The 27,697-nt window shown below is 46.8% G+C and overlaps 1 protein-coding gene across 1 annotated transcript in view; it reads left to right on the plus strand.

The window, feature by feature from the left end:
* Positions 1-27,697, plus strand: part of LOC138581314 (phosphatidylcholine:ceramide cholinephosphotransferase 1-like) — a 716,924-nt gene that overhangs the window by 275,263 nt on the left and 413,964 nt on the right. Inside the window, exon 4 of the mRNA XM_069652542.1 lies at positions 1,738-1,891. Within this exon, the coding sequence (XP_069508643.1) occupies positions 1,738-1,891 (154 nt within the window). The remainder of the gene's footprint in view (positions 1-1,737; positions 1,892-27,697) is intronic.

A 27,697-nucleotide genomic window follows, 5' to 3' on the forward strand; every position in this document is an offset into this window, starting at 1 on the left:
TGCGGAAGAACCATCCTATTTCAAATTACCCTCGGTAATACAGTTTCTAAAGGGGTTAACCAATGTTTACCCCCCAAGACCATTCCAAGTTCCCCTATGGGATTTAAACTTAGTACTAACTTTCCTGATGGGTACACCTTTCGAACCTCTCCATTCTTGTTCGTTAAGATCCCTTACCCTTAAAACTGTTTTATTAATAGCACTTACATCTGCTAGAAGGGTGAGCGAATTACAAGCTCTTTCTTGTAAACCCCCTCATACTATATTTCACAAAGACAAAGTTGTCCTGCAAGTGAAGCCTAATTTCCTCCCAAAGGTGGTTTCTGAATTCCATATCACTCAGAAGATTACCCTACCATCTTTCTATCCTCCTCCTCACCCGGGGAAAGAGGAAGAGAGGTTACACAGGCTAGACCCTAGGAGGGCTTTAAGTTTTTACATTAGTAGACTAGCCAGGATAAGACAGGCAGACCAGCTGTTTGTAGGTTACGCAGGTCACAAGCTGGGGTTACCAATAACTAAGCAGACCATTTCCAGATGGATCATTCTAGCCATTCTGGAATGTTATAAACTGGCAGGGAAGGAGCCCCCTCAAAACCTTAGGGCTCACTCGACCAGAGGTATTGCAGCTTCATCGGCCCTCAAGAGAGGCGTGCCGGTTAAAGACATATGTGTGGCGCTACATGGTCGTCTGTCCATACCTTTACACGTTTTTACAATCTGGATTCCTCCTCCAGTCAAGAGACTAGGTTTGGAAGGGCTGTACTGCATTCTATTCATCAATAGAAGACAGCGTGAAGTCAGTACTCCCTCCTCCGATAATAGAATACTGCTATGGGAGCCTATCTAAGATGAGGAATACGTCGGAGGACACAATCCCTTCGAAGAACAAGTTACTTCTTACCTTGTAACGTTCTTTCGACGGGATGTTCCTCCGACGTATTCCTCATCGACCCTCCCATCCATCCCCGCAGTTCTACTTGCCTTGTTGTTGCAGCTTACGCTCCTTCAGGGTGATTAGTTAGTCCAGAAAGTATTATTGTGGGCTACAAAACGGAACTGAGCAACGGACGCTGCGCGCGGCCTTTATAGGCAGGATGACGTGACGTCGATACGGCGGCTGTCGAAGGACATCGACTCGGAGGACGTCGACGCGCAGCGCCCTCTAGAGAAAGATTTTTCCGAGGCCAGCAGAGCTGGAAGGAGATATCTAAGATGAGGAATACGTCGGAGGAACATCCCGTTGAAAGAACGTTACAAGGTAAGAAGTAACTTGTTCTTCTTCCCTATCTCTATGTGTGCAAAGTTCAAATACAATCATGAACACTTTAGAAATAATGTATACAGTCCTGCAGGGGAGAAGAGGCCCCGCACAAGTGTCGGTAATATGTCTTTCTTTAAGGAATTACATGATCCCTGTTAGATTGAAAATATGCTCTTACTAACTGCTTGCTTCCAAAAGTCACCAAATAGCCACCAGAGGGTAAGCATTTTACAAAGCCAAATCATTGTCATCCATTCCGCTACCTTCTGACTATTGATATACATAATTACCATGTAATATGTTTACGCATGTTTTATTAGAACGGATCTTATCCAGAATGGACTGTATGTGCTTAATTAACCAGTAGGACATATTTCAAAATTCCATTACAGCGGCCTTGTTTAATGTTACAGTATTTAAAAAATGTGATAGTCTATTGGCACGTTCATTGTTTGGAAGTTCCCTGTTTAAAGGTCAGCGGAGGCTGGGAGGTTATACTGAAGCAGACTTTCAAGTTGATGTCCAATGGAGGATTCTTTCTAAGAAGATCACCTACATTCTGCGGAGACTATATGTACAGTGGACAGGCGGCCACGCTGATACTAACCTATATGTTTATTAAAACGTGTGAGTATCTTTTGACTCGGATGTTGTAAGATGTGCATATAAGATAGACATTCACTCTTGCTCAGTTTCTTTTGGATGCATCAAAAATGTGTTTGAACGATTGATAACAGTAGACGAATTCTTATTTCCCAAAAAGTTAAAATTTCATATACTTTTACCTAAGCTCCAAAGCCTGGGTAAATACAGAATTCGAAGTGAGCTGGCCACTTCTCCGATATTTGAGTGTTGGCGGTTCCACTACTTTTTATAACTATTTTCAGAATTGCAGAACTGCACTTTTTGAAGTTAAAGCATACCTCTTCAATTTACATGACATGTTCTTGTAAGCTAATCTCTTCACTTCAGCTTCTGTTGAGCTTGTGAGCAGAAAAAACACGTGTAAGACTTGTCAAGTGCTGACTGATAGATCCTGTGGTTTTAGAGTGCAGGCTTGCTATCCTCAAAGGGGCCGGTTTCGGAAAGTATGCCCTACAGGTGGGAAAGCACATGTTGATCACATGTTGCATCTATTTTATTCTTGACAGCTCTGACAGAGATTTGCTGGGCAAAACAATAGCTACAGGGCCGGATTCTCAAAAATAAAACAGGGTGCAGATCCGAGATGCGCAAGAAATGCTTCAGAAGTTCACAGAAGCACGCATCTCAGAGATGCCACACTTGAGAAAAGGAGTGCAAATTGGGCGCAAAAGCTGCGCAAAGTGGGAAGAAAGCATTCACATACAGCAAATAAAGCATGTAAAGGGGGAGTGATAACGGAAAGAGAACAAAGATGCACCATAAGCCTGATTCACAAAACCAGACCACAGCATTTTCTCCAGAAAATGCCCTTCAACATTTGCTCCTTTCAACAGTGGAGCAAGTGGCCCAGAAAAGAGTGCAACTGACTTGACCAACCAAATAAGGACACAGGTCACACCAATAACAATCATCAACAAAGTATAAAGGCCCAGCACAGAGAGACTGTTACACATCCCCAAAATGGCAGATCCAGTAGGTATTAGGCTGCTACACTCACTGATGAGGTTAAGGAGAATGAGAAGGGGAAGGATCCATACTAAGAGCATCACTATATTCAAACTGGCTGATGAAGCGGCCCCCCAGAGGTGTTGCTCCCCACCCCACATCAGTCCTGAGATGGTGAGTCAGTGGTAGAGGGCTCTTGTCACACCCAACATGCGAGGCCAGGCCATACCACTAGTGAATGTACTGCCAGTCTTGCATTTCATCCCCCAGGCTCTTTCCAGAGACCAGTGGCATCTCCTCAGGGATCTCCCAGTCCTTGCAGTCAAGGGCAATACACCAGGTCATGCAGGTGATCCTCACATCAGCCAGACAACACATCACAATGCCCCATGATGCATGAACAAGTGCTGCCATAGTATAGGCATGTTTTAACATCGCTGGTCTCCCAGGGGTTTGTGAAGCTATTGACTACGCATTTGACCCTCATCCCCCCAGCAGATACAGAACACCATTACAGGAATCTATACAACTGGCATTCCATATATGTACAGATGGTATGTGATGCTGTAAACATCATCACAAATGTCAATGCTAAACTCCACATATCTGGGTGCAGACTTTGTGTTGTCGCATTTCCTCCTCCTAGGTGGTGTATAGGGTTGTATGTAGCCTATTTGTACGTGCACCCCTCATTAGGCAGCTGGGTGTTGCCCCTTGCTGTGGCTGGTTTGTTGGTGTGGTAGATGAGGTAGCGTTCACCTCTAATCTGGTGGCAGGGATGAGGCTTCTGTTGTTGAATTGCTCTGCACTTCCACACCACCCTGGGTTTCCGTTAGTGAGTCTACCGCCGGCACCGGCTTATTAGCTCCTTCCAGGAGTGTCATGCCCGGGTGCAGGTCACTGTCCTGCAGCATCTGTGATGGAAATATGTAATGTGTGAAAGGCCTTGCTACCATACTCTAGATGCATATTTGTACTCTGAATGAGGGGAATTTTTAAAAAGGTTGATCAGTGGGCATTCATATTTCACACATCATGTACATCTGGTGCCCTATCACACATCCCTTACATATGAACAATTAGATTGCTGTTCATGTGGCAGGTAATGCGTCTCCACGGATGGTGATGCGTGCACACCTTTGGCGGGAAGGGGCGGGCAACACATTAACCTAGAGGCGATTTAATGAAAATTTCAATTCCCAGGCTGCAGAGATTACCTTCCCACTCCTATGCACCCTGCCTGTCAATAGGACATATATATGCACACATTGTAATGATGTGTCTCTCACTTGATGTTTGAGCAGCAGTATCTGGTCCAACGATGCCGGCCACCGATATGGTCTCCAGCATGCCTGCTACTTGCTCCTCCACAATTGTGAGGGTGAATCGCTCGATGGCACTCCCCCTGTTGCAATGGCATGGGAATGGAGGTCTTCCATTTTCTCCTTTGTATACCTCTTCTTGTCACCCCATCACTTCTTTAATTATTTGGGGGTGCATATTGCTACTACAAGGGCATTGACATTATCTGTCACCTCTCGCCAGAGGGCATGTTTGACAGCAAGGCTGGATCTCTGGTCAGGCCAACTGCATAGTATGTCGTCATGGTCCACCATGTAATTTACCATGACATCCAGCTCTTCCTGGGTGAAGTTGCTGGCACGTCCTTTTTGCTGTCATTCCCACCATCTTATTGGCTGGTTGCCATTGACAGATGCTTGTATACTGGTTTGCAGGGCTTTAGAATGCTTCTCTGTTGTTTAGAGGCTGTTTTTGTGTTTTTGTGGTTAGTTTGGCTCTTTTTTGACGCATCTCACACAATGCATCCTTTTTTGGAGCATTTGACAAATGCAGCACTTACTTGTAAATTTTTAAGATGCGCATATATTTGGTCCACGTATTATTTGCACTGCTATTTGCTCTTCGTTGAGCCAAATGCATTTTTGGGTCATTGTTCTGGGAATATATGTGGTAAAATGAGATGCGTGCTGGCTCATGCACATATTTGCACCATTGCGCCTCTCATTGAGATATGCTGTGACAAATTCTGAGATGTTGTCACTTCTCCCCAAGGGGGAACCTCTTCCCATGAGGCCAGCGTGGTGAGGCCGCTACCCCGCAGTCCCCGTGGGGGTGGTACTCAGCAGGAGGACTCATCGTGAGAGACTCGCCTTCTGGGGACCATGGAGAACATCTCGGGAGAACGCGGCATGGCCACTCCAGCCCAACATCTCTTGACCCCCCTACCATGTATACCCCAATACTATACTCATCCAACCCATGTATATGTGTGGGGCAGCCAGTATGGCATCCACTGAGACGAGGAAGAGCTGTGACTACCCAGTGGAGGCTTGTGTGGGAAAGACAAGGAGGAGACACAGACTAGTGAAGAATGCTCTGCGAAACTCAAATGAACATTCTAGTCATTCATGTCAAACTGTTTCAACAACTAACATAAAAAGTGTAGAAGGACTCAATACCTCACCAAGCGGGCTGTCAAGCCATCCCCGGAGGCACAGAGAGCGGAGGAACTGTTCGGCACGATAGATTCAAGTGCCTGCAGACCGGACGCTGTCTAGCAGGAAGACGCGTCTTGGTGGGGTCTGATGTTGGAAGATACTGCCAAGAACCGGCAGGGTAGTAACCCGACCTCAGAGAAGAGGTGGACCATATGGTTTTGACGCACTGCCGGGAGCCAACAGCTGTGTAGCTGCCATAGCGAAGGAGGAGGCAGCGGGAGCCGCGAGAGACTGAGACAAGAGACCCACAAGCTGCAGAGATGCCGTAGCGAAGGGGAATCCCGCAGAAGCCATGAGAGAAATATAATTTATAATGAAAGGGAATCCTGAAAACCCCTGCTTAAACAAAGAGAACCAAGGAAGAGTCATCCATAATCTTCCTCCTGGCAGTACTTAGCAGGCGAGTAAATCAAGTCTGCCCAGCACGGGATGCAGGGAAATATACGGGTATGGGACCCGCACATAATACCAGGGAGACCAGCAAATTGTTTTAATTGTGACTGGCTTGGCAGGCGACTGAACCAAGTTGCCCCAAAACCAAGTGAAAGAAAGGCCAGGGGTCTCTGGTTGTGTTGAACTGTGCAGCAGAAATACCAGCAGAAGAGAGTCATTCTCCCAGTAACCCAAAGACCAGGGGAAGGGAGTCATTCCCGCTGGTTGTGTTGAATTGTGGAGCTGAAATACATTGCAAGGGAGTCATTCTCCTGGTAACGCAGAGATCAGGGCAAGGGAGTCATTCCCCCTGACTAAATGAAAGAGAGAACAGGGGAAGGGAGTTATTACCCCTGGTGTTGTGCTCTGCGGACTTTAAGAAAAGGCCAAGGGAAGGGAGTCATTCCCACTGATATTGTTGAACTGTGAAACCAAAATGAACGAGAGGCCAGAAGAAGGAAGTTATTCACTCTGGTGGTTTTGAACTGTGCAACCAAGTGGAAAGAGACCAGGGGAAGGGAGTCATTCCCCGACAGAACCCTTAGTGTTTTAGTTGAGTCAGGGAAACTCCTCTTAGAAATAGGGAAAGTTAGGTTTTCTCTTTATTTTCTGGACTAATAAAAGTCTAGAGCAATCACTATGCCGCCTGTGTGTCAGTCTCCTCCTTCTGCACCTTTACAATGCATCGTTTTGAGAATCTGGCTATATGTCATTAATCACAATTGTGGTCTTTAGACTGCGCCTTATAAGGACCGATGTATAGAAGATTGCGTCTAATTGCACAAGTTTATGCACATTTGTCTATAGGTGGCATGGCCTGCAGGAAAGCTGGAAGAGTTTGCCGGAGTTGGTTGCAGTAAATGATGGGGTGGGGTGAGTGTTGCGGCGGAGCTGTGCAGCGGGAAGTCGGTGTGGGGAAAACCCCCTGAAATTGACAGGGGCAGTTGAAGGGAGGCAAAAGGTTGGCCTTGCGGGGGCGACCTTTGCGGCTGCCTTCCGCAAAATCGGTCTTTTGTTTCCAGAGTTTCGACCCTAATCCAGTGAATGTATCTATCCATTTGGTATTATTTGCCCCACTTCCATTTTTGTTTATCTCAAAAGGGTGTACATTGTTTGTTCGCATAAATACAACTACTGGATACCAGTGGGTCATTATAAGCATCTCGTAGAGACATTACAGTGAAAGTGGGGCAGATCTGAAAAAAATATTGTACTACAGTGAAAAGTCAGTCCTTTCCCTCCTTCCACCTAATTTAGATTTTTGGATAGCACACATGTTACTCCACTATTAGTTTGCAATAGTTGTATAAACTGAAAGAGTGAGGACCGGCTCTACAGCAATATAAAATGCCATATCAGGTTTGAGGATGAAAGAAAACCATAAATGGCCATCTTCCTGCCACATTTATATGAAATTCCTAGAATGTACTTGTGGAAAACCTCATGATGCCCTCAGATGTCACATCTGGCCATGATGGCAGAGAACAAAATCAAAAACAAACACAATGCTACCATCCACATCATCGATCATGCACTCCACATCATTGACAAAAGAGACCTCTTCTTTGTCCTACTCAACCACTCTGCCTCGTTCAACATGGTCAACTACAGAGCACTGCACAATCCCCTCTCCACCCGCATGGGTTCCAATACCTCAGCCTTCTGCTGGTTAAAGTATTACCTCAGAAATCATGTCCAGATCATTCAGAGGGCTACCTACACATACCAGTTATACCCTCACAATGTTCCATATTAGATCCAGTCATTTTCAACCTCTGTTATAGGGTGTACTTGTTGCCGACAAACACAATATCAAAATCCACCAGTGTGCTGTGACACACAACACTTCCCAAAGTTCAACTGCTTTTATGACATTTATCAGTTGAAACACTGCCTTTTCATCACTCAACCCTGGAAGTCAAGTGCCTATTTCAAACCCCACCCAACTAAGTTAGTGTTCATCATCCTGGGAGCCAACACGCTATCATTCCAATCAAGAATTGGATAGCAGAGATGGAACTCAAAGGCTTTTCCCCACATCTTTTCCCAAGCGCATTGCCGATTTCCCCTGGCTTCACCATTTACTGTGACCTCTGCTTCAAAACACATTGCAAAGACGTCACGGGCAGTCTGGCATCTGCTACTGCTACTGTGCAGAATCAGGACATTCATCCTCACCCAAGACCTAAGAACCTTCATCCAACCATTATGCCTCCCACCCCTATTGTATTAATGCCCACCTGACAGGTGTACCAGCAGCAACACTAGACCCACAAAATTCTGTCTAGCACACCGCAGCCCCCCTCATCGCAACATTGAAGACATTCTATCACGTCACTCCAACACTCAAGGAATTTCATGGTTTGGCTACATGTCTTGGAAACTCATCATCTTACACGGACTATGCAATACCTGGATCCAAAACATCCTTGGGGCTCACTAAAATTCATCAGGACTGATAGCTACAGTATAAACCCCTGAAGTATGATACAGTCCCCCCTCTCTCCTGCAAACTTAGGAGGGAAATGGAGCCAGTTCCCTTTAAGGAACTTTACCTTTGCAGATGAAAAAAGTCCCCTTACCCACTGACCCCCAAGTCCACTACTTTGTTGTTAAATTATACTTCTATGAAAATCCCTTGCTTAATGATTTGCAAACTTTGACAAATTCACATATGGGAAGCAGCTTAAATGGAGGAGAGGTAGCCAACCACCCACTCTGCAATGGGACCCCAGAAGTTTGTATATGGAACTGCCCCAAAGCGTTCTTTCCCCTGCCCAACCCCCAGCAGTCCACAGACAACCGCTTGCAACCTAAAGCTCGCAATTCCCTGCCAAAAGATACAGGAATCTGGCACTTAGTTTGAAGCATAAAATCAAAGACTGGGACTTAAATTCTGCACAAACATCCAGGTAGATAATAGGTTAGGAGGCAACCAGGTCAACTTTGCCTGATCGTAAAAATGTGGGAAAATGATGTAAACCTGTGGAAGGGGCCCCACATTTAAAGTTAAAGTTTACCATTAAGGGCAGGGGTTTAGCACAAGGTCCAGGGCCAAACAAGGCATGGGAAACATAAGAAGGAACATGGAAGCCAATCAGAGTGCTTGTTGAACCAATCATCCTTTTGCCAACATATGAAAGGCAGCTGTTTTTTTGAGGGAGAGGATGAAGGATTGAGTAACAGAGTCAAGGAGAGGCTGATGCTCAAGGATGGCATTCCTCTCAACCTTTGAAGTCACTCTGGAGGTTGAAAACAAGGATTTTGTTTTTGTCAGTTGAGATCCCATTTAAATCTATGAACATTTGGGTGGTGAGTGAACTAACTCCATGGCAGGTGGCACCTGCCCAGAGCGTGTGAGTTGAGAGATATGAGAGGGAAAACAGGATTTGGAAGAAGAGGCCTAAACAAGGAGCAGAGAGTTGGAACATTTGGATTTGGGGGTGGGAAAGAAATATTTCAGAAAGGAGGAGAGAAGAACATTTAGAACAGAGAGGCCCAAAGTAGAGTACAACCATTGGCCAAGTTAACAGGACCAAAATATATACAACCATCATTGGGCAATCTCACAGGGTTAAAGTATAGAAAACCACCCTTGGTCAAGACTACAGGGCCATAGTAAAGGTGCCAGGGTGCGAAGCGGAAAGACCTGTGGACTCAGCAGTGGAGAGAATATGTCACATGACTAGAGCAGATGAAGAACCTTGTTGACCAGGGCACAGAGAATGGCAGGGTCCACAGCCTAATGACCGAATAGAGAGTGATAATGCGAGGGAGAGAAGTGAGGTACAAGCTTGGAGCAATAGCCTAGACCCTGGTGGCAAGCTCACTCATCCAATTAAACAACACATGATTCTTATGTCCGAGATACAGGGCTGACAAAATCTACCAAAAAGGATCAGGTTGTGGAGAGGCTCCCTAACCATCTGAACCTGCTCAACCGTCTCTTTGATAACCTGGGAATCTTTCCTCTCTGAAAGACCCTCCCAGGTCCAACTTGGGTCCTTCCTTTCCCCCCATCTCAATCTCTACTTGTGGTGTTTCCCATGGGTCTAACCTGCCTCTTCCTGGCTGTTCAACCAATACCTGGCACCCCTTGTCCACCGCATTGCTGCTATCTGCTCCAAATTTCAGTACTATGCCGATGACACTCAGCTCGTTTTCAGGCTTCCCTCCGCCACCTCTTCTCCCTCCTGCATCTCTGATTGTCTGTATGCCATCCAGGAGTTGTGTGCCACCAATGATCTCTGCCTTAATGCGAGTAAGATTGAGATTCTCTTCATCGGCACACCTGCACCCTCCTTTCCTGTCACTCTTTGGCAAGGCCTCGCTTGGACCTCTTCCTGCTCCCACCTGTGAGGTTAAGAACCTCGGGGTCATCTTCGACTCAACACTCTCATTTTCGCCTCACATCTCTGACATCTCTAAGAAGTCAAACTATCAATTGCACCTCCTCAGAGGTATTGTTCCTTTCCCCTCCTTCCCCCCAAAGCTTACTGTCTGTAGAGCTCTGGTTCTCTCTAGGCTAGACTACTGCAACAGCCTCTTTCTAAATCTGCCTGCTCCTACTCTCTGCCCTCTGCAAGACTTTTCCTTGTCCTCAAGCCCTGGGATAGTATATCTCCAGCCCTGAAATCTCTTCATTGGCTCCCAGTTGCTACAAGGGTTAAATTGAAGACCCTCTGCATTGTCTGCAAGGCTTTCTGGGGCCTGGGTCCAAAATACCTTCTACTCTCACTCCGTTAATACCTTCCCACTCGAGCGCTTCGCTCCTCCACCTCCAACTCCTTCAGGGTGAGTCGCTTCTCCAAGCAACGAGTTGGGGGTAGATCTCTTTCCTCGGCTGTGGCCTCCCTCTGGAATAGCCTCCCTGCCACTCTGAAACTTGAGGAGAACCATCTCTGATTCCCGAAGCACCTCAAGACCTTACTCTTTGCTTCTGCCTTCTCTGTTCCTCTACCCTGCTGATCTGCCTGCTTCTGCTTTGTGCACCTGGCTACCCTCTGAATTCGGGCCCAGGACCCTGCCCACCCAGCCACACACCTGCACTGCCATCTTGCAGCCCTTGCCCTTGGGTCTGTATCTGTAACCCTACAGTCCCCTTACCTGCACTTATCAGACACCCCTTGTCTGCACTTTAAACCTCGCACTTGCCATCCTACTGGTTGCACTACCAGTTGTTGTTTTTTATCCCTTGCTCAGCACTTTCCACCTCTCCCCTCCCCCTTGCACTTTCCCCCTTCCTTCTCCCCTGCACTTGCGCGTTATCAATGTCACTGGGACTAGTAAGATCGCTGTTGTGTCATCCCTTGACCCCCTTCCTTGCCTCGTCGTGCTCTGAAACACACATGTATGAGCGTGATGCAAATCAAATAAATACAATATCATCTTCTAACCCTTCACATAATCTTTTCTCAACAGTGGCTTCTTAGTCATTGTGCGAAGACATTGTCATGCTTGCTGTGGGAATTGCCATCTTAAATAAAACCCTTTCCCAGGGCGATACCCTCTCCTGCTCCATAGTCCGACCCACCCCTTTCACCGGCCCTGCTCCACAGGCCCATGCACACTGCTGCTACACACACACACACAAGCACACACCTACACACACATGCACACACACACATACACACTGGAATCTCACATGGATACAGATACACATGCACACACATTCACATGTGCGCACTCACAGGCAGTCACGAAGCAAGTCTGGATCAATCGTAGGTCTGACCGGAACAATCTTTTCTGAACACCTCTTTATTGGGATTTTCTCATCAGGGTGAACAAACACCATATACACACACAAGTAAATGTACTCTTCACCAAGACAGTGCTTCACTTAGATGTTCTTATTTCCCCAGCGTCAGTTCCAGAATGGTTGACCACCTCAGTGTGTCTAGTTGAGGGTGAAATTGTCAAAAGCAAAAATCCTCCAGCTCTCATCAAGAGCAGGCCCTTTTCACTCGTAGTGACATGACATGACAAAACAGATGTGGGATATCCTCAGGTTAGCGATTATGTAAAGAACTCAAAGTGAAAAATTGTCTCTTTTGGGTAGGCAGTGCCCTGCTTCATTACTAGCAATATTTGGGTGAAGTGTATCTATCTTTAACTTCCTGTTTTCTTGGCTGGGAGATTGGGTTCCTTGTGCATGATGAGAAAGACCTGCTCTGGGGTCTCGGGTCCCGAATAGTGGTTGCATACTGGGTCTGTGTCAAACCTTTAGTCTGAGCCACTTTGAGCTAAGGCCCAGACCTCTCTGCAGACTGGAGGCTACCCAGTGGCTTTTCAATAGGCCTCTCACTACCTCCTCGCTTCTGGCTCTAAGGCAAACCAGCCCACTTGCTCTCTCCTCCTCTTTGTCTCAACATATGGCCAATTCTTTGGGACCTTTTCTTTCTTCCCCTACTCTCCTCTCTTTACGCCGGCTTCGCATGTACCATGTTCATGCTTTGCTACATGCACATTGTTCCCAGGTTCCCCCTTGGTGGTTCCAGGGTTTGCCCTTATTTCTACTAACATCTTATACTTCTCTGGGCCTGATGGCTCATCTTTGCAACCACTAGCACTCTCCCTCTCTGATAATATTCCTCCTCTCCTCCTTTTCTTCTGCACACAGCATCCTCCTCTCCTCTTCCTCTCCTCCCTCTGATGTTCCAGCCATCCTCTTTTCCCTCCTTCTCTCCCTCCTTATGCTATCTCTAACTCCTGTTGTTCCACCTTTGCTTCTTGCTACTCTTCTTGCCCCACTTCTTCTTTATCCAACTCATGATGTTTGACCTCCCCTTCGTTCCTCTCTTCTTGCACTTTTCTTCTCCCCAAATCATGTTTCTCCAATTTTTTTCCTTTCTTCTTATTCTTCTCCTCCTCTTTCCAGCTCCTGGTGTTCCACCTCTCCTCCTTTCCTATTTTCTCACCACCTCCTCTCTCTTCAAATCTTGGTCTCCTGCTCCCACTCCATCTGCTTTCTCCTCCATCCACTTGCAAATAATCTAATTATCCAAACACTTACACACTTCTGCAATAGCCCTGACATTTTTTAGGGTTCTGAAAACACAAAATGTGAGAAACTCTCAACTAAGAACAAACAAAATCTAACATAGCCTTTTATACAGGTTGTGGAATTTTAGCTCCCAGTACCTTTCACAGAGGAGAATATTCATTTGCATGTGTGAGGAACCTGAGGGTGTCCTCGCCTCTTTTTCCCCAGACTCCACCTCTCAGGTGGCCAGAGAAAGGCCATTGCTCTTGGATCCCAACCCTCGGGGGATATGCAAGGGAGGATCTCCTTGGTAGAGGGAACGTGAGGAATGGGGAGAGGACATCCTATGGTGAGACATGGTATTCCCCCCTTTGCCTTTCACAATGGGCCTCATTACGGGGTCGGCGGTAACCTGCCGGTGCTACGGGCGGGTGCCACCGACCTCGTAATACCGTTTTTCTGCCTGACATCACAGTGCCACCTGGACATTACAAGTTGCGGCAGCCCGGGATGTCACGTGGCGGGAACTATAAGTCCCCATTCCTGATGAGTCCCATGGGAATGGGTACACGGGAGCACCGGCAACGCTAACAGTGCTGGTGCTTCCAGGAGAAAACTTCCTGCAGCGGCCGATACTGCTGGCAGGTCAGACCTGCTGGGAGATCCGGCCCCTGCAGGCATTCTCGTAGTCTGGCGGTCCGGAAAGGGTGCCAGTACGTTGCTAACGGCACCTTTATTTCTGGACTGCCAGACTTAGAATGAGGCCCAATGAGCCCTCTATCCCTAAAGCCTTTGTGGGATGTTGTCTACCCCTTCCATCCTCCTTTGAATCTGTTCCCCATAAACAACATGTTAGTACTGGAACAAGGAAGAGACCAACTAGGAGGAACATCCTCATTTCATGGACACACCCATATATCAGAGACCAAACAGAGATGAAAAGGCTTTCTTTATTAAATCCGACAGTTTCAAACACCACTCTGGTATTGAGATGAGGAAGAGGACTATTGAGGCATACCAGAGGAGCAACCAGGCATGTCTGCCTAATAGAGTCCACCAGTCAGGCACGAGAACTCAACGACCCACACCTGGGGTCATTTAACTCACCTGAATGATATAAAAATGCCCACCGTTCTGAGGGAAGAGGAACGGGCTGGAGGAAAGGAAGCTGGAGACCCAGAAAGCTAGAGCCGGGTTGTGCAGGAGAAGGAGAAGCCGTAGCAATGGGCGGCTGAGTGAGGATCCGGAGGTCCTGCGATCCGCCGAAGCAGGTCTGGTGGAGACAAGCAGTGGAGCTCCCCATGACCGCAGGTGCTGCCAAGGAAGCCAGGAGAGCGAATGGTACGTGTGGTGCACACCGCTGGAGGAAGTCAGAGTCTGGAAAAGCCAGGAAGCAACAGAAGCCTGGAGAAGCCCTTTGCAAGGAACATTAGGAGGAAGAACGCTTCCCTGCGCGACCGGTGAGTGTAGAGCCAATATGCACTTTGACCGGGGTGCTCCTGTAACTTTTAGCAACATCCTGTGCAGCTGCCGAGTGAAAGGCAAAGGGATTGAAAGAATTGTTGAATACTGTAAGTATTATTAAGAGATCTAATGAACTGAAAGCAAATAAAGGCACTTGTGAATCCTGTACAGAGTAAAAAGGGATTGAAAGCTATTGTGGATATCGCACCAGGCATGGCAAATTGAGAGAGATTTGTGTTGGCAAGATCCAGAGAGATAAAAACAAGAATAATAAGGTGCATGGTGGCTAAAGCAGATACAGGACAGTGCCCAGAGAATGTGACACTGAGGGATCACCTAAAAGTATCACTGTCAGATGGAACAATTTTGAACTTGTTGAAGGGGAAGCCGATCCTAAGCCAAGAGCTGGAAGAAGCTCCGAACTTTCTTTTGAACACTATTCATTTGAGACCAACATCCCTACACATTGTATGCAGTTAGTTGTGAGGGCAAGTATAGGTTTTGGACACACACAGAGACTTAAGTAGGATACCCAACACAAACTATCCTTAGTTTTCTCTAGGTAGGGAAATCCCACCCTAGCATAGGGCAATTTAGGCCATACTCCATCCTGTCCTGCCTTTTGAGTTAAATACAACTTTGAGTATACATTTGAATCTGTTGTCTGTGTCTTTCTTCATGAGGCCGTCCCAAATGGTGGCAGAAGTGGGATGTGGCTCAACCAATATATGTTGGGGGACCCTCACATTTGAAAAGCTTCATCCCAGAGCATCTGCCCCCTAAGAGAAGACTAATACCCACTGACATGATTCTAATTCCTTCTCCTGATTCCTACATCAGATTGGCTCACAAATCAGGACTCGCTGGTGGTTTGGAATTGATGTGGAATTGATGGGCTAGCAGGAGTCATAGATCCAGACTTAAGAGGGGATATCAAAGTGTTATTACAGACCCATGAAAAGCATCCCTTCCAAGTTCACCAAGGGGATACAATGGTATTATGGGTGCTCGAGAGAGCAGGGTTCCCTAAGATAAAGGCAGAGGTCAGGAAGGAAATAACAGTTTGATGTACTCGAGGTTTTGGAGAGGCTGACAATCCACCTGAAACTCCTCAAGACCCTGAGCCCAGAAAAGCCCCAGAAGAAGTAACAGGCACTCTTCCCGATATGGAATTTTCCCAAAGGAACTACCCATTGTTGGCTGAAACCTTTTTGCAAATTACACCTGAGCAAGAGGGTCATCAGAGAGGAGGCCCTTTTTTTATGAAACATGGACTAATGTACCGGGGAGACACTACTCCAGAGGGCCTAATAAAAACACAACTACTTGTCCCTAAAAGTCATAAACAAGAAGTTCTAGAAATAGCTCATTCCCCACTAACAGGAGGTCATTTAAGACAGAAAAAACACAAGCCAAAATTCTCAATAAGTTCTACTGGCCCGGAATTCTTGCAGATATTAAAAATGGTCAAACTTGTGCCCTTTGTCAAAAGACCAGCACACACATACCACCACCAGTTCCCTTACAGCCATTGTCAATAATTGAGATTCCTTTTTGAAGAATTGGTATAGGACATTGTTGGCCCCTTGGAAACATTGAAGTTAGTGAACATGTATATTTTGGTAATAGTGGACTGTGCCACTCGCTATCCGGAAGCCTTTCCCCTGAGAGCCCATACAAATCAACAGATCTTAAAACACCTACTTCCTTTCTTTTCATGGGTAAGGCTTCTAAAAGTAATATTCACAGATCGAGCTCTATCTTTATGAGCAAACTAATGGGGTAAGTGAAACAAATATTGCATATTACCACTTAGTGTACCACCCACAGACAGACGGCCGTGTAGAATGATTCAATAAGCCCCTGAAAGCTATATTGAGAAAGTTAGTGGAGCAGGATGGTCGAAAATGGGATGAAATTATTTCTTGGGCTTTATTTGTAGTTAGGAACCCTCCTCCCTCAGGCTTCTATAGGGTACTACCCGTTGGAACTGGACAGGAGCCTCACAATATCCTGGATATGCTGCGAGAAACAACACAGAACAGGAGGCAGCACCAATCCCACTTTGCCTAACTGCCAACTGACTAAAAGAACACATGAAAGTCTTTAGGTCTTTGGTACAAACCCATATGACCAAGGCCCAGGAACAACAAAAGGCCTCCTATGATTAAAAAAAAGTTGTTTTAAGGTTTTTCTCGGTAGGCCAAAAGGTGTTTGTACTGTTGCCCACTTCTGAAAACAAGTAAATATCGAAATGGCATGGACCATGTGAGGTTTTCAGCAGACAGATTCTTGTAACTACACCATTTGCCAATCTGACTGCTGGTTAAAAAGTAGGTATTTCACGTCAAACTCTTAAAAGAGAGGAGGTATAATCATTCAGAGTCTAATGCCATTGTCTAGTCTTGTCTGCTACTTGAAGATTGTGATAACAAAGTCCTTATTCCACCTGAACTTAGTAACAACCAAAAGCAAGATCTATATGACCTCATGATACAATTCACTGATGTATTCAGAGAGGAAGCAGGGAGAGTAAAAGATATCTACCATCACAGCCACACTCCAGAAGGCAAAGTGATACACTTAAAGCCATATAGATTACCCGAGTGTAGAAAAGAAGCCATCATTCAGGAACTCAAGCAAATTCTTGAGGTGAACATCATTGAACCATCTACTAGCCCCTAGTCTTCCCTCATCGTGTTGGTGGCAAAACCTAATGGGAGTTGGAGATTTTGTATTGACTTTAGGAAGGTCAATGCCATCTCTGCCTTCAATGCTTACCCAATGCCCCATATTGATGACCTTACTGACCGGCTGGGTAATGCGGTTTACCTCTCTTCGATAGACCTCATGTAAGGCTGCTGGCAGGTCCCGTTATACGGTCCTGACAAAGAGAAAACGGACATTGCCACGCCTATAGGCTTTTTCCACTTTAAAGTACTACTATTCAGTCTACATGGGTCCCCCTCAACCTTTCAAAGATTAATGGATAAGACCTTACAGCCCTACTATGACTTCTGTGGGCCCTATATAGATGACATTGATACACAGTAAGCCTTGGGAAGATCATGTATACAACCTTTGCACAGTCGTGCAAGTGTTGAGAAAAGCAGGCTTTGACAGCAAACCCAAAGAAGTGTAAATTGGCCCAATTTGCAGTTAAATATTTGGTTTTTGTGGGCAATGGCACTGTACAGCCTCAACAGGACAAAGTTAAGGCTGTCCTGGATACCCCCAGACCAAAAACCAAGAAAGATCTTAAAACCTTTTTAGGGCTAATCGGCTACTATCCCCATTTTATCCCAAACCTCTCATGCAAAACTGCAAGACTCACAGATAAACTGAAAAACGCTGAGCCCCAAAAAATCAGGTGAGATGAAGAAGATGAAATCTGTTATAATACCTTAAAGCAGACCCTTTGTTAGAACCCTGTGTTGAAGGTAGCTGACTTCTTGAAGGAGGTCATTTTATAAACAGATGCCTCTCTAATGGGACTAGGAGCCATTATCTCTCAAGATCATGACGGATTACAACACCCTATACTCTACATCAGTAGGAAGTTGTTTCCCAGAGAGAAGAACTATTCAGTCATAGAGCTTGAGGCCCAGGCAATCAAATGGGCCATACTTCATCTCAGATATTACTTACTGGGCCGCAAATTCAGGTTTATCACCTATCATTCTCCCTTAGTGTGGATCAGCAAAGAAAAGAGTCCAATCCGAGAGTTATCCGATGGTTCTTGTACCTTCAACCATATTGTTTCACAGTAGAACACCGGAAGGGTCGCAATCATTGCAATGTCGATTTTCTCTCCCAGTTTCCATGGGAAACATCTAGGTCCAACTTGCCTAGGAGAAGTATGTGAGGAACTTGAGGGTGTCCTCACCTCTTTTTCCCTAGACTCTTCCTCTGAGGTGACCAGGGAAACGCCATCGCTTTTGGATCCCGACCCTGGGGTGGTTATTGGAGGGAGGATCACCTGGATGGATGGAACTTGGCCAATGGGGAGAGGACATCCTTAGGTGAGACATGGTATCCCCCCTTCCCTTTCACAATGAGCCCTTAAGTCCTTGTGGTATCTTGTTGACCCCGTCCCTTATCGTCCTTTCAATTTGTTCCCCATAAACAACATTTTAGAACTGGGACGAGGAAGAGACCAACTAGGAGGACACATCCTCAGTTCACGGACACAAACCTCAGAGACCAAACAGAGGTCAAAAGGCCTTCTTTATTAAATCAGACAGTGTCAAACACCACTCTGGTACTGAGACGAGGAAGAGGGTATGTAGCCATACCAGAGGAACAACCAGGCATGTCTGCCTAATGCATGAGAATTCAACGACCCACACTTGGGGTAATTTAACAAACCGGAACAATATAAAAATGCCTGCCGTTCTGAGGGAAGAGAAACGGGCTGGAGGAAAGGAAGCTGGAGACCTGGGAGGCTGGAGCCGTGCTTTGCAGGAGAAGGGGATGCCGTAGCCGTGGTCAGATGAGTGAGGGTCCACAGGTGCTGCGATCCGCTGAAGCGGGTCTGGTGGGGAGAAGCGGTGGAGCTCCCTGTTACCGCAGCTGCCGCCAAAGGAAGCCAGGAGAGCGGGCGGTACGCGCAGTGCTGACCGCGAGGGGAAGGCAGAATCGGGAGAAGCCAGGAAGCAGCAGAAGCCTGAGGAAGCCATTTGCAAAGGACGCCAGGAGGAAGAACGCTGCTTTATGCGACTGGTGAGTGTGGAGATAATATGCACTCTGACCTGGGCGCTCTGGTAATGTTTAGCAAAGTCCTTTGCAGCTGCTGAATGAAAGGCGAAGAGATTGAAAGTATTGTTGAATGGCGGAACAAGTATTATTCAGAGCTCGAATTAACTATAAGCGATTGAAGGCACTTGTGAATACCATACAGATTAAAAAGGGATTGAAAGCCATTGTGAATACCGCACAGAGTAAGAAGTATTGAACGCAGTGGAGAAAGCCGCACAAAGTCAAATGAATGCTCATGAGGAGAGCAAAAGCAAAGTAATGTATAAAACAAGAGTCAAAGAATACAGTGTGTGAAACAAAGTCAAAAGAGTACTGAGGTACAAAGATGGAAAACTAAATAGTTTCCCAAAGTCCAGAGTGGCCTAGGCATGGCAAATTGAGAGAGACTTGTGTTGGCAAGAGCCAGAGAGATACAAATAAGAATAATAAAGAGGATGGTGGCTAAAGCAGCCACAGGACAGTTTCTGGAGAAAGTGACACTGAGGAATCAACTAAGCATCACTGTCAGATGGAACCAGTGGCTAAGTGTTGATGGAAGTTGTCAGAAAGGTATTGGTTTGTGATCTGTAATGGGTGGACTGTGTTTTCCGACAACTGCGCCTAGACCGAGGGCCAAATTGAAAATCCAAGGAACTCATATGTGAAGTCAAGTTTGTCTTGCTACATCTTTTTCTGAAAGATTGAAGTTGAGAAACAGAACTGTGTTGATTTTGAAAGCTGGAAGTTTGAACTCTGGGTGAAAGTAAACACCGTCTTGGGAAGTGTCCCAAGGAACAGTGTTATTTTGGAAGCAAGCAGGTTTGAACTGTTGGGGAAGGGAATCCCAATATTTTGAGAACTATTTTGAACTTGAGGAATCTGATCCTAAGCCAAGAGCTGGAAGAAGCCCTGAACTTTCTCTTGAACACTTTTCTTTTGAAACCAACATCCCTACACATTGTATGCAGTTAGTTGCGAGGGCAAGTATAGGTTTCGGACACAGACAAAGACTTAAGTTGGACATCCCGACATAGACTAGCCTTAGTTTTCTTTAGGTGGGGAAATCCCACCTTAACATAGGGCAAGTTACGCCTTACTGCATCCTGCCTTTTGAGTTAAATAAAACTTTGAGTATACATTTGAATCTGTTGTCTTTGTCTTGTTTCATGATGGCTTCACACAAGTCATTCTGCTCACACGCAGAAGTCTAGCCCAGTACTGAATTGCTTGGCAATCTCATTTGAATAAGGTGCAACCCCAGACACCTGCCTCTGTCTGTGGGACATCATCAGTGAAGTGCAGCTGAATCTTTAGGCAAATAAGAGCAAGGTGTTTATATTTGGATTACCCCAGTAGACTGAGGATACAATCCCAAGTGCTACATATTAAAAAACAAATGTTAGAAATTGTCAACCAAGAACAAAACAAAGATAAAATACCCTGTTCTATGGGCTATGACCCTTATGGAAGAGTCTCCACCATGTTTAAGCCCTCGGTGCCTCTCAAATAGAGCAAATATCCATTTGCATATTAATCTAGTCCCGCCCGTAAGGGCAGTCCAGCACCAAAACACAAGCCAATTCACTCACGAGTACAACCTTTACCCTAAACACATGTTTCTGCCTGTTGGGCACCATCAGAAAAGTGCAGCTGACTCTGTGGGTGTCATGCCTGTCAAGCCTGGCCTCTCTCCGACGTCTTATCGCACAGCCCAGAGGACAGCCAGGCCATTCTACACTCGCTGGCGGCTCTTGGAAAAACTTCCTGGCAAAAGATCACGTTAACACTATTAAGCAATTTCTTTTACTATGTACGCATTTTCTTTTACTGTGTTCATCCCTACCTCATTGAACGTCCACCTTACATGCGCATAATGCCTGTCAGGGGGCTGATCCGGCATACGCGATTGTCAGCTGATGTAACGTTAGTTCACGTTACACGCAATCATCAGCTGACATGTACTTAAGCCTGAAGCTTCCGGGTTTTCGGCGCTTCTGATCGTTGATTGTTTTCTGCGTTCGGGAGCTGCTGTTCTTCCGGTTTTCTTTCAGCGTTCTTTATCAGAACGTTCATCTGGTTGCTCATTCTCTACAGAGCCGCCATCACTCTTCCGCATTACTCTGCGACATCCACACCATTGGGAGAGGCTTACCGAACTTCCGGAGCTTTCTCCTTTGCTGCTGCCTGTGGATCTACTTGACGGCGCCGTTCGCCTGTCTGCAGTTGCTCTTGTTCTGTCCTCCTGCAGTCGGGTACAGGACCACCCGCCATTCCTCACTACACCCGCTCCTGACCAGCTGTATCCACGGAGGGGATTGCGTCCGCCGTTCCTCTCTACACCCGCTCCTGACTAGCTGTATCCACGGAGGGGACTGCATCACCATTTTACCTCACAACACTCGCTCCTCTCCAGCTGTATCCACAGAGGGGATGCTACTACTCATACTAAGGTGAGGGCGGATCCTGCTCCATTTTGTCTAGGCCTTTTTCTTCAATTCAAGTCATATTCCAATTCCAGCTATTCGACTTACCAGCCTCTGCTTGTTTCTGCACTCCGGGTCCCACGGACCTTCAGGATATCCCTGTTCTCCATCTCCTCGCTCTTTCACTCTAAAGCTACAGGATTCAGTGCAGTAAGACTTCATGGGCACTACCCTGTGTGCACCACCCCGTATCTAGTGTGGCCCTCGTTCAGCTCGGGTTAGTTCCCTTACTAACTCCCTTTCCTTGTCGTTGGTTCGTGTTGCAGACCTTTGGAGCTTCCAAAGTGACAATCCTAGTTAGCAGTTGAGTGGTTTTCAGACAGAACTATATTGTTTTCTTTCATTCCGAGTCAATTCCTAAAATTCCTTTGTATTTCCTCCAACAGGCTGGTGGTTCCTATTCATTACACACCCTTTCCACTGATTCCTCCCTTTGACTGTCTTCTTAATAGTCAAAGAGTGACATCAGTTGGAAGGTCTGAATTCAACAGATTACGCTGTACATCGAGTCATCTCCGGAAGACTCTACGTGTATCCTTTTGAATAGATCCTACGTGTATCCTTTTACGCTGATATTCTTTGTAGGTGTTGGTACTCCTAATATCCAAACCTATCCTTAACAGTAGGCAACTACAACTAGTGGTCCACCTGTGGATTACCCCAATACACTTAGGATGAAAGCCCAAGTGCTACACATTAAAACATAAAATATGAGCAACTCTCAAACAAGAATGAACAAAAACTAATTAACCTGGTCGAAGGGCTTTTACCCACTTGGAAGATTCTCATTCATGTTTTAGCTTTAAGTACTGTCATATAGTGTGATGAGTGAAGCACAAGCCAAGAAAAAGATCTGTAGCTTAAACACACAAGGTTTCAAGTTTAGGTTTGGGGACTTAACATAAGACTGTCAAAAGATAACGAGCAGGTAAATATCTGAAATCCTGAAGGTTTCTACCTCCTGGACTACCCTATTCCGGGGTGGGCACTGGGAGCCAGTGTCTTCTAGATCCATTGAGAGGGTCACAGTCTGCAGGTTTTCCAGGGGTCCCTGTACCCTGTCGATAAACAGTGCACCAAAAGAAAGTACAACAACCAAATAAAAAGTCTTACTCTCTGGTTTTAGCATTTCCACACTGTTTCCGTTTCTATCGCCAGGTCTTCCCCTGACCTAAAGATTTGTGATGCCTCTTCTAGGAGGATGAAGCATAGCAGGAACTTCTCCAATAGTTTAATGTCTGTAGTCTTGGTGGGGAGTTTGACCACTTGATTTTCAACTTTTTAGTCAGAACTGCCCCACGAGTTTGTATATACTCAACAGGATTAGGCTACTACTGTACCCTTGAAATATGATCGGCCAGAACGTTCTGAGACTGTTTGCTGGGGTCACATGGCATTTTCTGAAAGCTATTTTTATACGTTTTTACAGCCCCCCATCACTTGCTCTACCTCTGGCACTGTTGATAATGGACTAAAGAAACACACTCATTTTATCTATACCGGGAGATTCACTTTACCATACCTTCTGGAGTACTACTATCTCAAACTACTAATAAATTCCTGTGCAGTCTCTTGTTTTAGAAGTTGTTTATGACGCACCGAATTCCAGAATAACATTGTAAACTCTATATCAATTTTACGGTTGATAGTGATATTGATATTTTATTTCTATCTAGGCAGACGGGGAGCAGGTGCAAGTGGATCTAGTTCACCTGGCCTAAGCCCCGCCCACCTGGTGCCTTCCTGTTTGCCGCTCTTTTTTCCCTACTTAAGGAGCCCTCCAGCCTCTTTCCCTTTGCAGATGGGGAGCAGGTGCAAGTGGATCTAGGTCACCTGGCCTAAGCCCCGCCCACCTGGTCCCTTCCTGTTTGCCACTCTTTTTCACCACTTAGCAAGCCCTGCCCACCTTGTGCCTTCCTGTTTGCCGCTCTTTTTCACAACTTACCAAGCCCCACCCACCTGGTGCCTTCCTGTTTGTCTCTCCTTTTCCCTACTTAAGGAGCCCTCCAGCCTCTTTTCCTTTGCAGATGGGTAGCAGGTGCAAGGGGATCTAGGTCACCTGGCCTAAGCCCCGCCCACCTGGTGCCTTCCTGCCAGCCACTCTTTTTCACCACTTAGCAAGCCCTGCCCACCTGGTGCCTTTCTGTTTGCCACTCTTTTTCCATACTTAAGGAGCCCTCCAGCCTCTTTTCCTTTGCAGATGGGGAGAAGGTGCAAGTGGATCTAGGCCACCTGGCCTAAGCCCCGCCCACCTGGTGCCTTCCTGTTTGCCGCTCTTTTTCACCACTTAGCAATCCCCGCCCACCTGGTGCCTTCCTGTTTGCTGCTCTTTTTCACCACTTACCAAGCCCCGCCCACCTGGTGCCTTCCTGTTTGCCGCTCCTTTTCCCTACTTAAGGAGCCCTCCAGCCTCTTTTCCTTTGCAGATGGGGAGCAGGTGCAAGTGGATCTAGGTCACCTGGCCTAAGCCCCGCCCAACTGGTGCCTTCCGGCCTGCCGCTCTTTTTCACCACTTAGCAAACCCCACCCACCTGGTGCCTTCCTGTTTGCCGCTCTATTTCACCACTTAGCAAGCCTCGCCCACCTGGTGCCTTCCTGTTTGCCGCTCTTTTTCACCACTTAGCAAGCTCCGCCAACCTGGTGCCTTCCTGTTTGCCGCTCCTTTTCCCTACTTAAGGAGCCCTCCAGCCTCTTTTCCTTTGCAGATGGGGAGCAGGTGCAAGTGGATCTAGGTCACCTGGCCTACGCCCCGCCCACCTGGTGCCTTCCTGCTTGCCGCTCTTTTTCACCACTTAGCAAGCCCCGCCCACCTGGTGCCTTCCTGTTTGCTGCTTTTTTTCACCACTTAGCAAGCACTCCCACCTTCTTAGCCCTGACTCTTCCTTCCTGCTCTTAACTATTAGATCAAGGGCATCTCTCGCCCAGGCGTCTGCAGCGAAGGGCAGACGAAGAAAAGGGGAATTCCTGTTTGGACCTGTTCGGACCAGGAGGACCCAGGGCCGACCCCCTCCTCAGACAGCAGGTAGGCATGCACCAACATGTGTTACTCCCTCTGGTCCCCCCGTGATGTTCCCTTGTGCCACCCCATTCTCGCACACAGGTGTTGCCTGTTTTGCTTGATTCTTCTACCCTGCTCCCCCCTCACCCCACTCAAGCCTACTTCTGCAGGAGTCTGTCCTGATACATTCTGGTTTCACCATCACCGTCTTGTGGACAATGCTGGATTTGACTTTTATGGACTTCATTAATTCATGGTGCGTCACCCTTTCTCAACTCTCATGCTGAATTTCTTTTGCATCTTGTACTCATGGTGGCCCTGAATCATGCTGTTCCCATCTTCTGACTTCTGCAATTGTACTCACTCTCCCCTCTTGCTTCTCCACTCTTTTGACTGCTAACTCTCTGTTCTCTCCTCCTTTCTCTTCTCCCTTTTCCTATCTCCTCCCCTTACTTTCGTCTATGCACTTACTCTATCAGAATTGTCCCTGGACCTAGTATGATAGCAACCTCATCTGTCTACTCCTTCCTCCCCTTACTGGTTTTTTCCTCCTCACCCCCCCCCCAGCACTATCTGAAATGCCATCAGGCCTAATATGATAGTCGCTTGTTTTGTTCCTCCCCTACCTTTCTGCACTCCTCTCCCTCACCTCTTGTTTTTTTTCGGCTCTACCAGAAATGTCGTCAGGCCTAGTACGGTAGTCGCCTGTCTGTTTCCATTTCCTTCCCACTCTCCCCCTCCCTTCCTTATCCATGTCTTAGCTCTTGCACTATCTGAAATGTCGTCAGGCCGAATACGATAGTTAATTTCACATCCTTACTGTTCATGGCCTGTAAGAAAGTCATTGTTTTTTCCCTTGTTCCCTCCCTTGCCTTGAAGCGCTTTGAAACACATTGTGTATAGACGCTATATAAATAAACTATCATATGATATCATATTGCGCTCGTACACAAGTGTTTCAGAGCGCAACAAGGCAAGGGAGTGGAGCAGGGGAGAGCAAAACAACTAACTTACTCGGCCCAGTGACATTGAGAATGCACAAGTGCATGGGAGAGAGGGAGGGGAAAAGTGCATGGAAGGGGGTAGAAGTGGAAAGTGCGGAGCAAATAAGAAACAGTGTATAATAATAAATAAATAATAAAGGCAACAAACAGTCAGTGGTAGTGCAGCCAGCAAGTGACAAGTGCTGGTTTTAAGGCAGCAGACAGGGTAGGTCTGATACATGCAGGAAGAAAAAGGGGGGGACTGTATGGGTACAGATACAGACCCCAGTGCAAGGGGTAGGCCAGAAGCAGTGCGGGAGGGTGGCACGGTAAGCAGGTACCTGGGCCCGGAGGACAGAGGGTGGCCAGGTTGTGGACAAATGATTGGTTGGAGGATTAACCTTGTCTCTTTTATACTCACCTCTTTTCCATTGAACAGGCCTGGTGTGTTCTGTGCACCACCTGCATTTAATGTGCAACGTCTCTCAGTAGCTCCTTGGTTTAATCTTTGATCATGAATGTTATCTAATTGCCCACCTCTGTACCTTACAGCGGTTCAGCTGGAGTAATATCATTGCCTAGTCGTAAATAGCTCACAGTTTGCATCAATATGAAGTCTGATATCACATGTGAAGAACATGTTACCCTCACTTTCTGCATGTTTGTTGGCTCTGCAAATTCCACTAGGTCGAACGGCAGTGTATTGACTACACATAAGGCCGGGATCCTATACAGTACATGCAATATATGGCTCCTATTTAGGGGTGTAGAATTCTTAACAGGGAATAATTCTTCTGAAATAAAGATTAGTGAGGTGACTTCCTTCCCCAAACTGATTTCCAATGAGTCTTTTCCCTGATTGAGGTTGAGGATATCAGGTAGCGGGAATGCTAATTCTGTTTTGGTGGCATCCTGCTGGAATTACCGGCGCGATACCACCAAACTTGGAATGAGGCCCTTAGTCTGAATATCTCATCTTAGTCTGGACTCAGACAATGGCCCTCATTATGAGTCTGCCGGTAACCCGCTGGTGCTACCGGCAGGTTACTGGCATACTCACCTTAACATTTCCACCTCCCCGATATCCCGGTAATACCGAGATATTACGGGCGGCAGCAGAACGGTAAGTTCCCATTCCCGTGGACTCCCATAGGAATCCACGGGAATAGGAACACTGAAGCACTGGCACCGTTGGTATGGGTGCCGGTGCTTCAGTGAAAAGTCTGCCGGTAGGGGCTTAAACTACCGGCAGGTTAGGCCTGCTGGTAGTTCACTGCTCCTACTGGCAAACATGTAGTTTGCCGGTCCAGAAAAGGTGCTGATAACCATTGCTACCGGAGCTTTTTTCCAGACCAGCAACCTTTTAATGAGGGCCAATGTCTGTTGTACTACTATGATGAATTGTCTTCTGCGCTGCAGCAGTACAAGGAGGAGCAGAGGCTAAAGCGCCTCGCCTGCACACCCATCAGCGGCCCGTGTGTCGAAGTTGGGTTGAACTGGAAGATGGCTGCAGGTCGAAGCGGCTCAAGCAGTGTGGATCATGGATGTTACCAAGTTTGGTTCGACGATCGAGGTATGTCGATAGACAGGCTGACGATGGGATGCGCAGGCGAGACGGTTCGATGCAATGTGAAGGATGGGGTTGGGGAAGAACACCAGCAGCGGTTCAATCATTGACTCAATCAGCGTTGAAGAGGTTTATGGTTTACACGGACAGACTTTGATTCAAAAGGTGATGGGGCTAAAGGCAGTTACTGAGGGTCCTGGTGGTTCGAACTTGGTTGAACACGCTTGAATCATGGCACACATTGGTTTGATGGCAAAACAGCAGGAACCATTGCTGTCTTGGCTCTCAGGAGCTGTGAGTCCCACTCCAGGGTTTGAGGGGAAGATGAGTCCTTTTTTCTGGTCACGAAACATGTAGGAAGCTGGCACACACCTTCCAGGGGTCCTTCAACATGGTGAAATCCTGGGCTGCAATGTGGCTAGCCGAGTAGCAGGTCTTGCTAGAGGTTCTCCCCCAATGGTCCTGGGGATGGTTAGGGGACAGAGCTTGCCTTTGCCTTGGAGCACATATCTTCACCTCACAACTGGAGGACTTTGGAAAGGACTGCTCTCCCAACAAGGTCCAACAACACCTTCAAGTGTTAAGTCTAAAAGATGATGAATAGTGGTACGAGAGGGCCTCTTTTAAAGGCAAAATCCCCTAGGTGATTGAACTAAAGGTAGCCTGCTTTTAGGGTCC

The sequence above is a fragment of the Ambystoma mexicanum genome, chromosome 3p (genome assembly GCF_040938575.1).
Source record: "Ambystoma mexicanum isolate Mex_15411 chromosome 3p, UKY_AmexF1_1, whole genome shotgun sequence".
NCBI classification, from domain to species: domain Eukaryota; kingdom Metazoa; phylum Chordata; class Amphibia; order Caudata; family Ambystomatidae; genus Ambystoma; species Ambystoma mexicanum.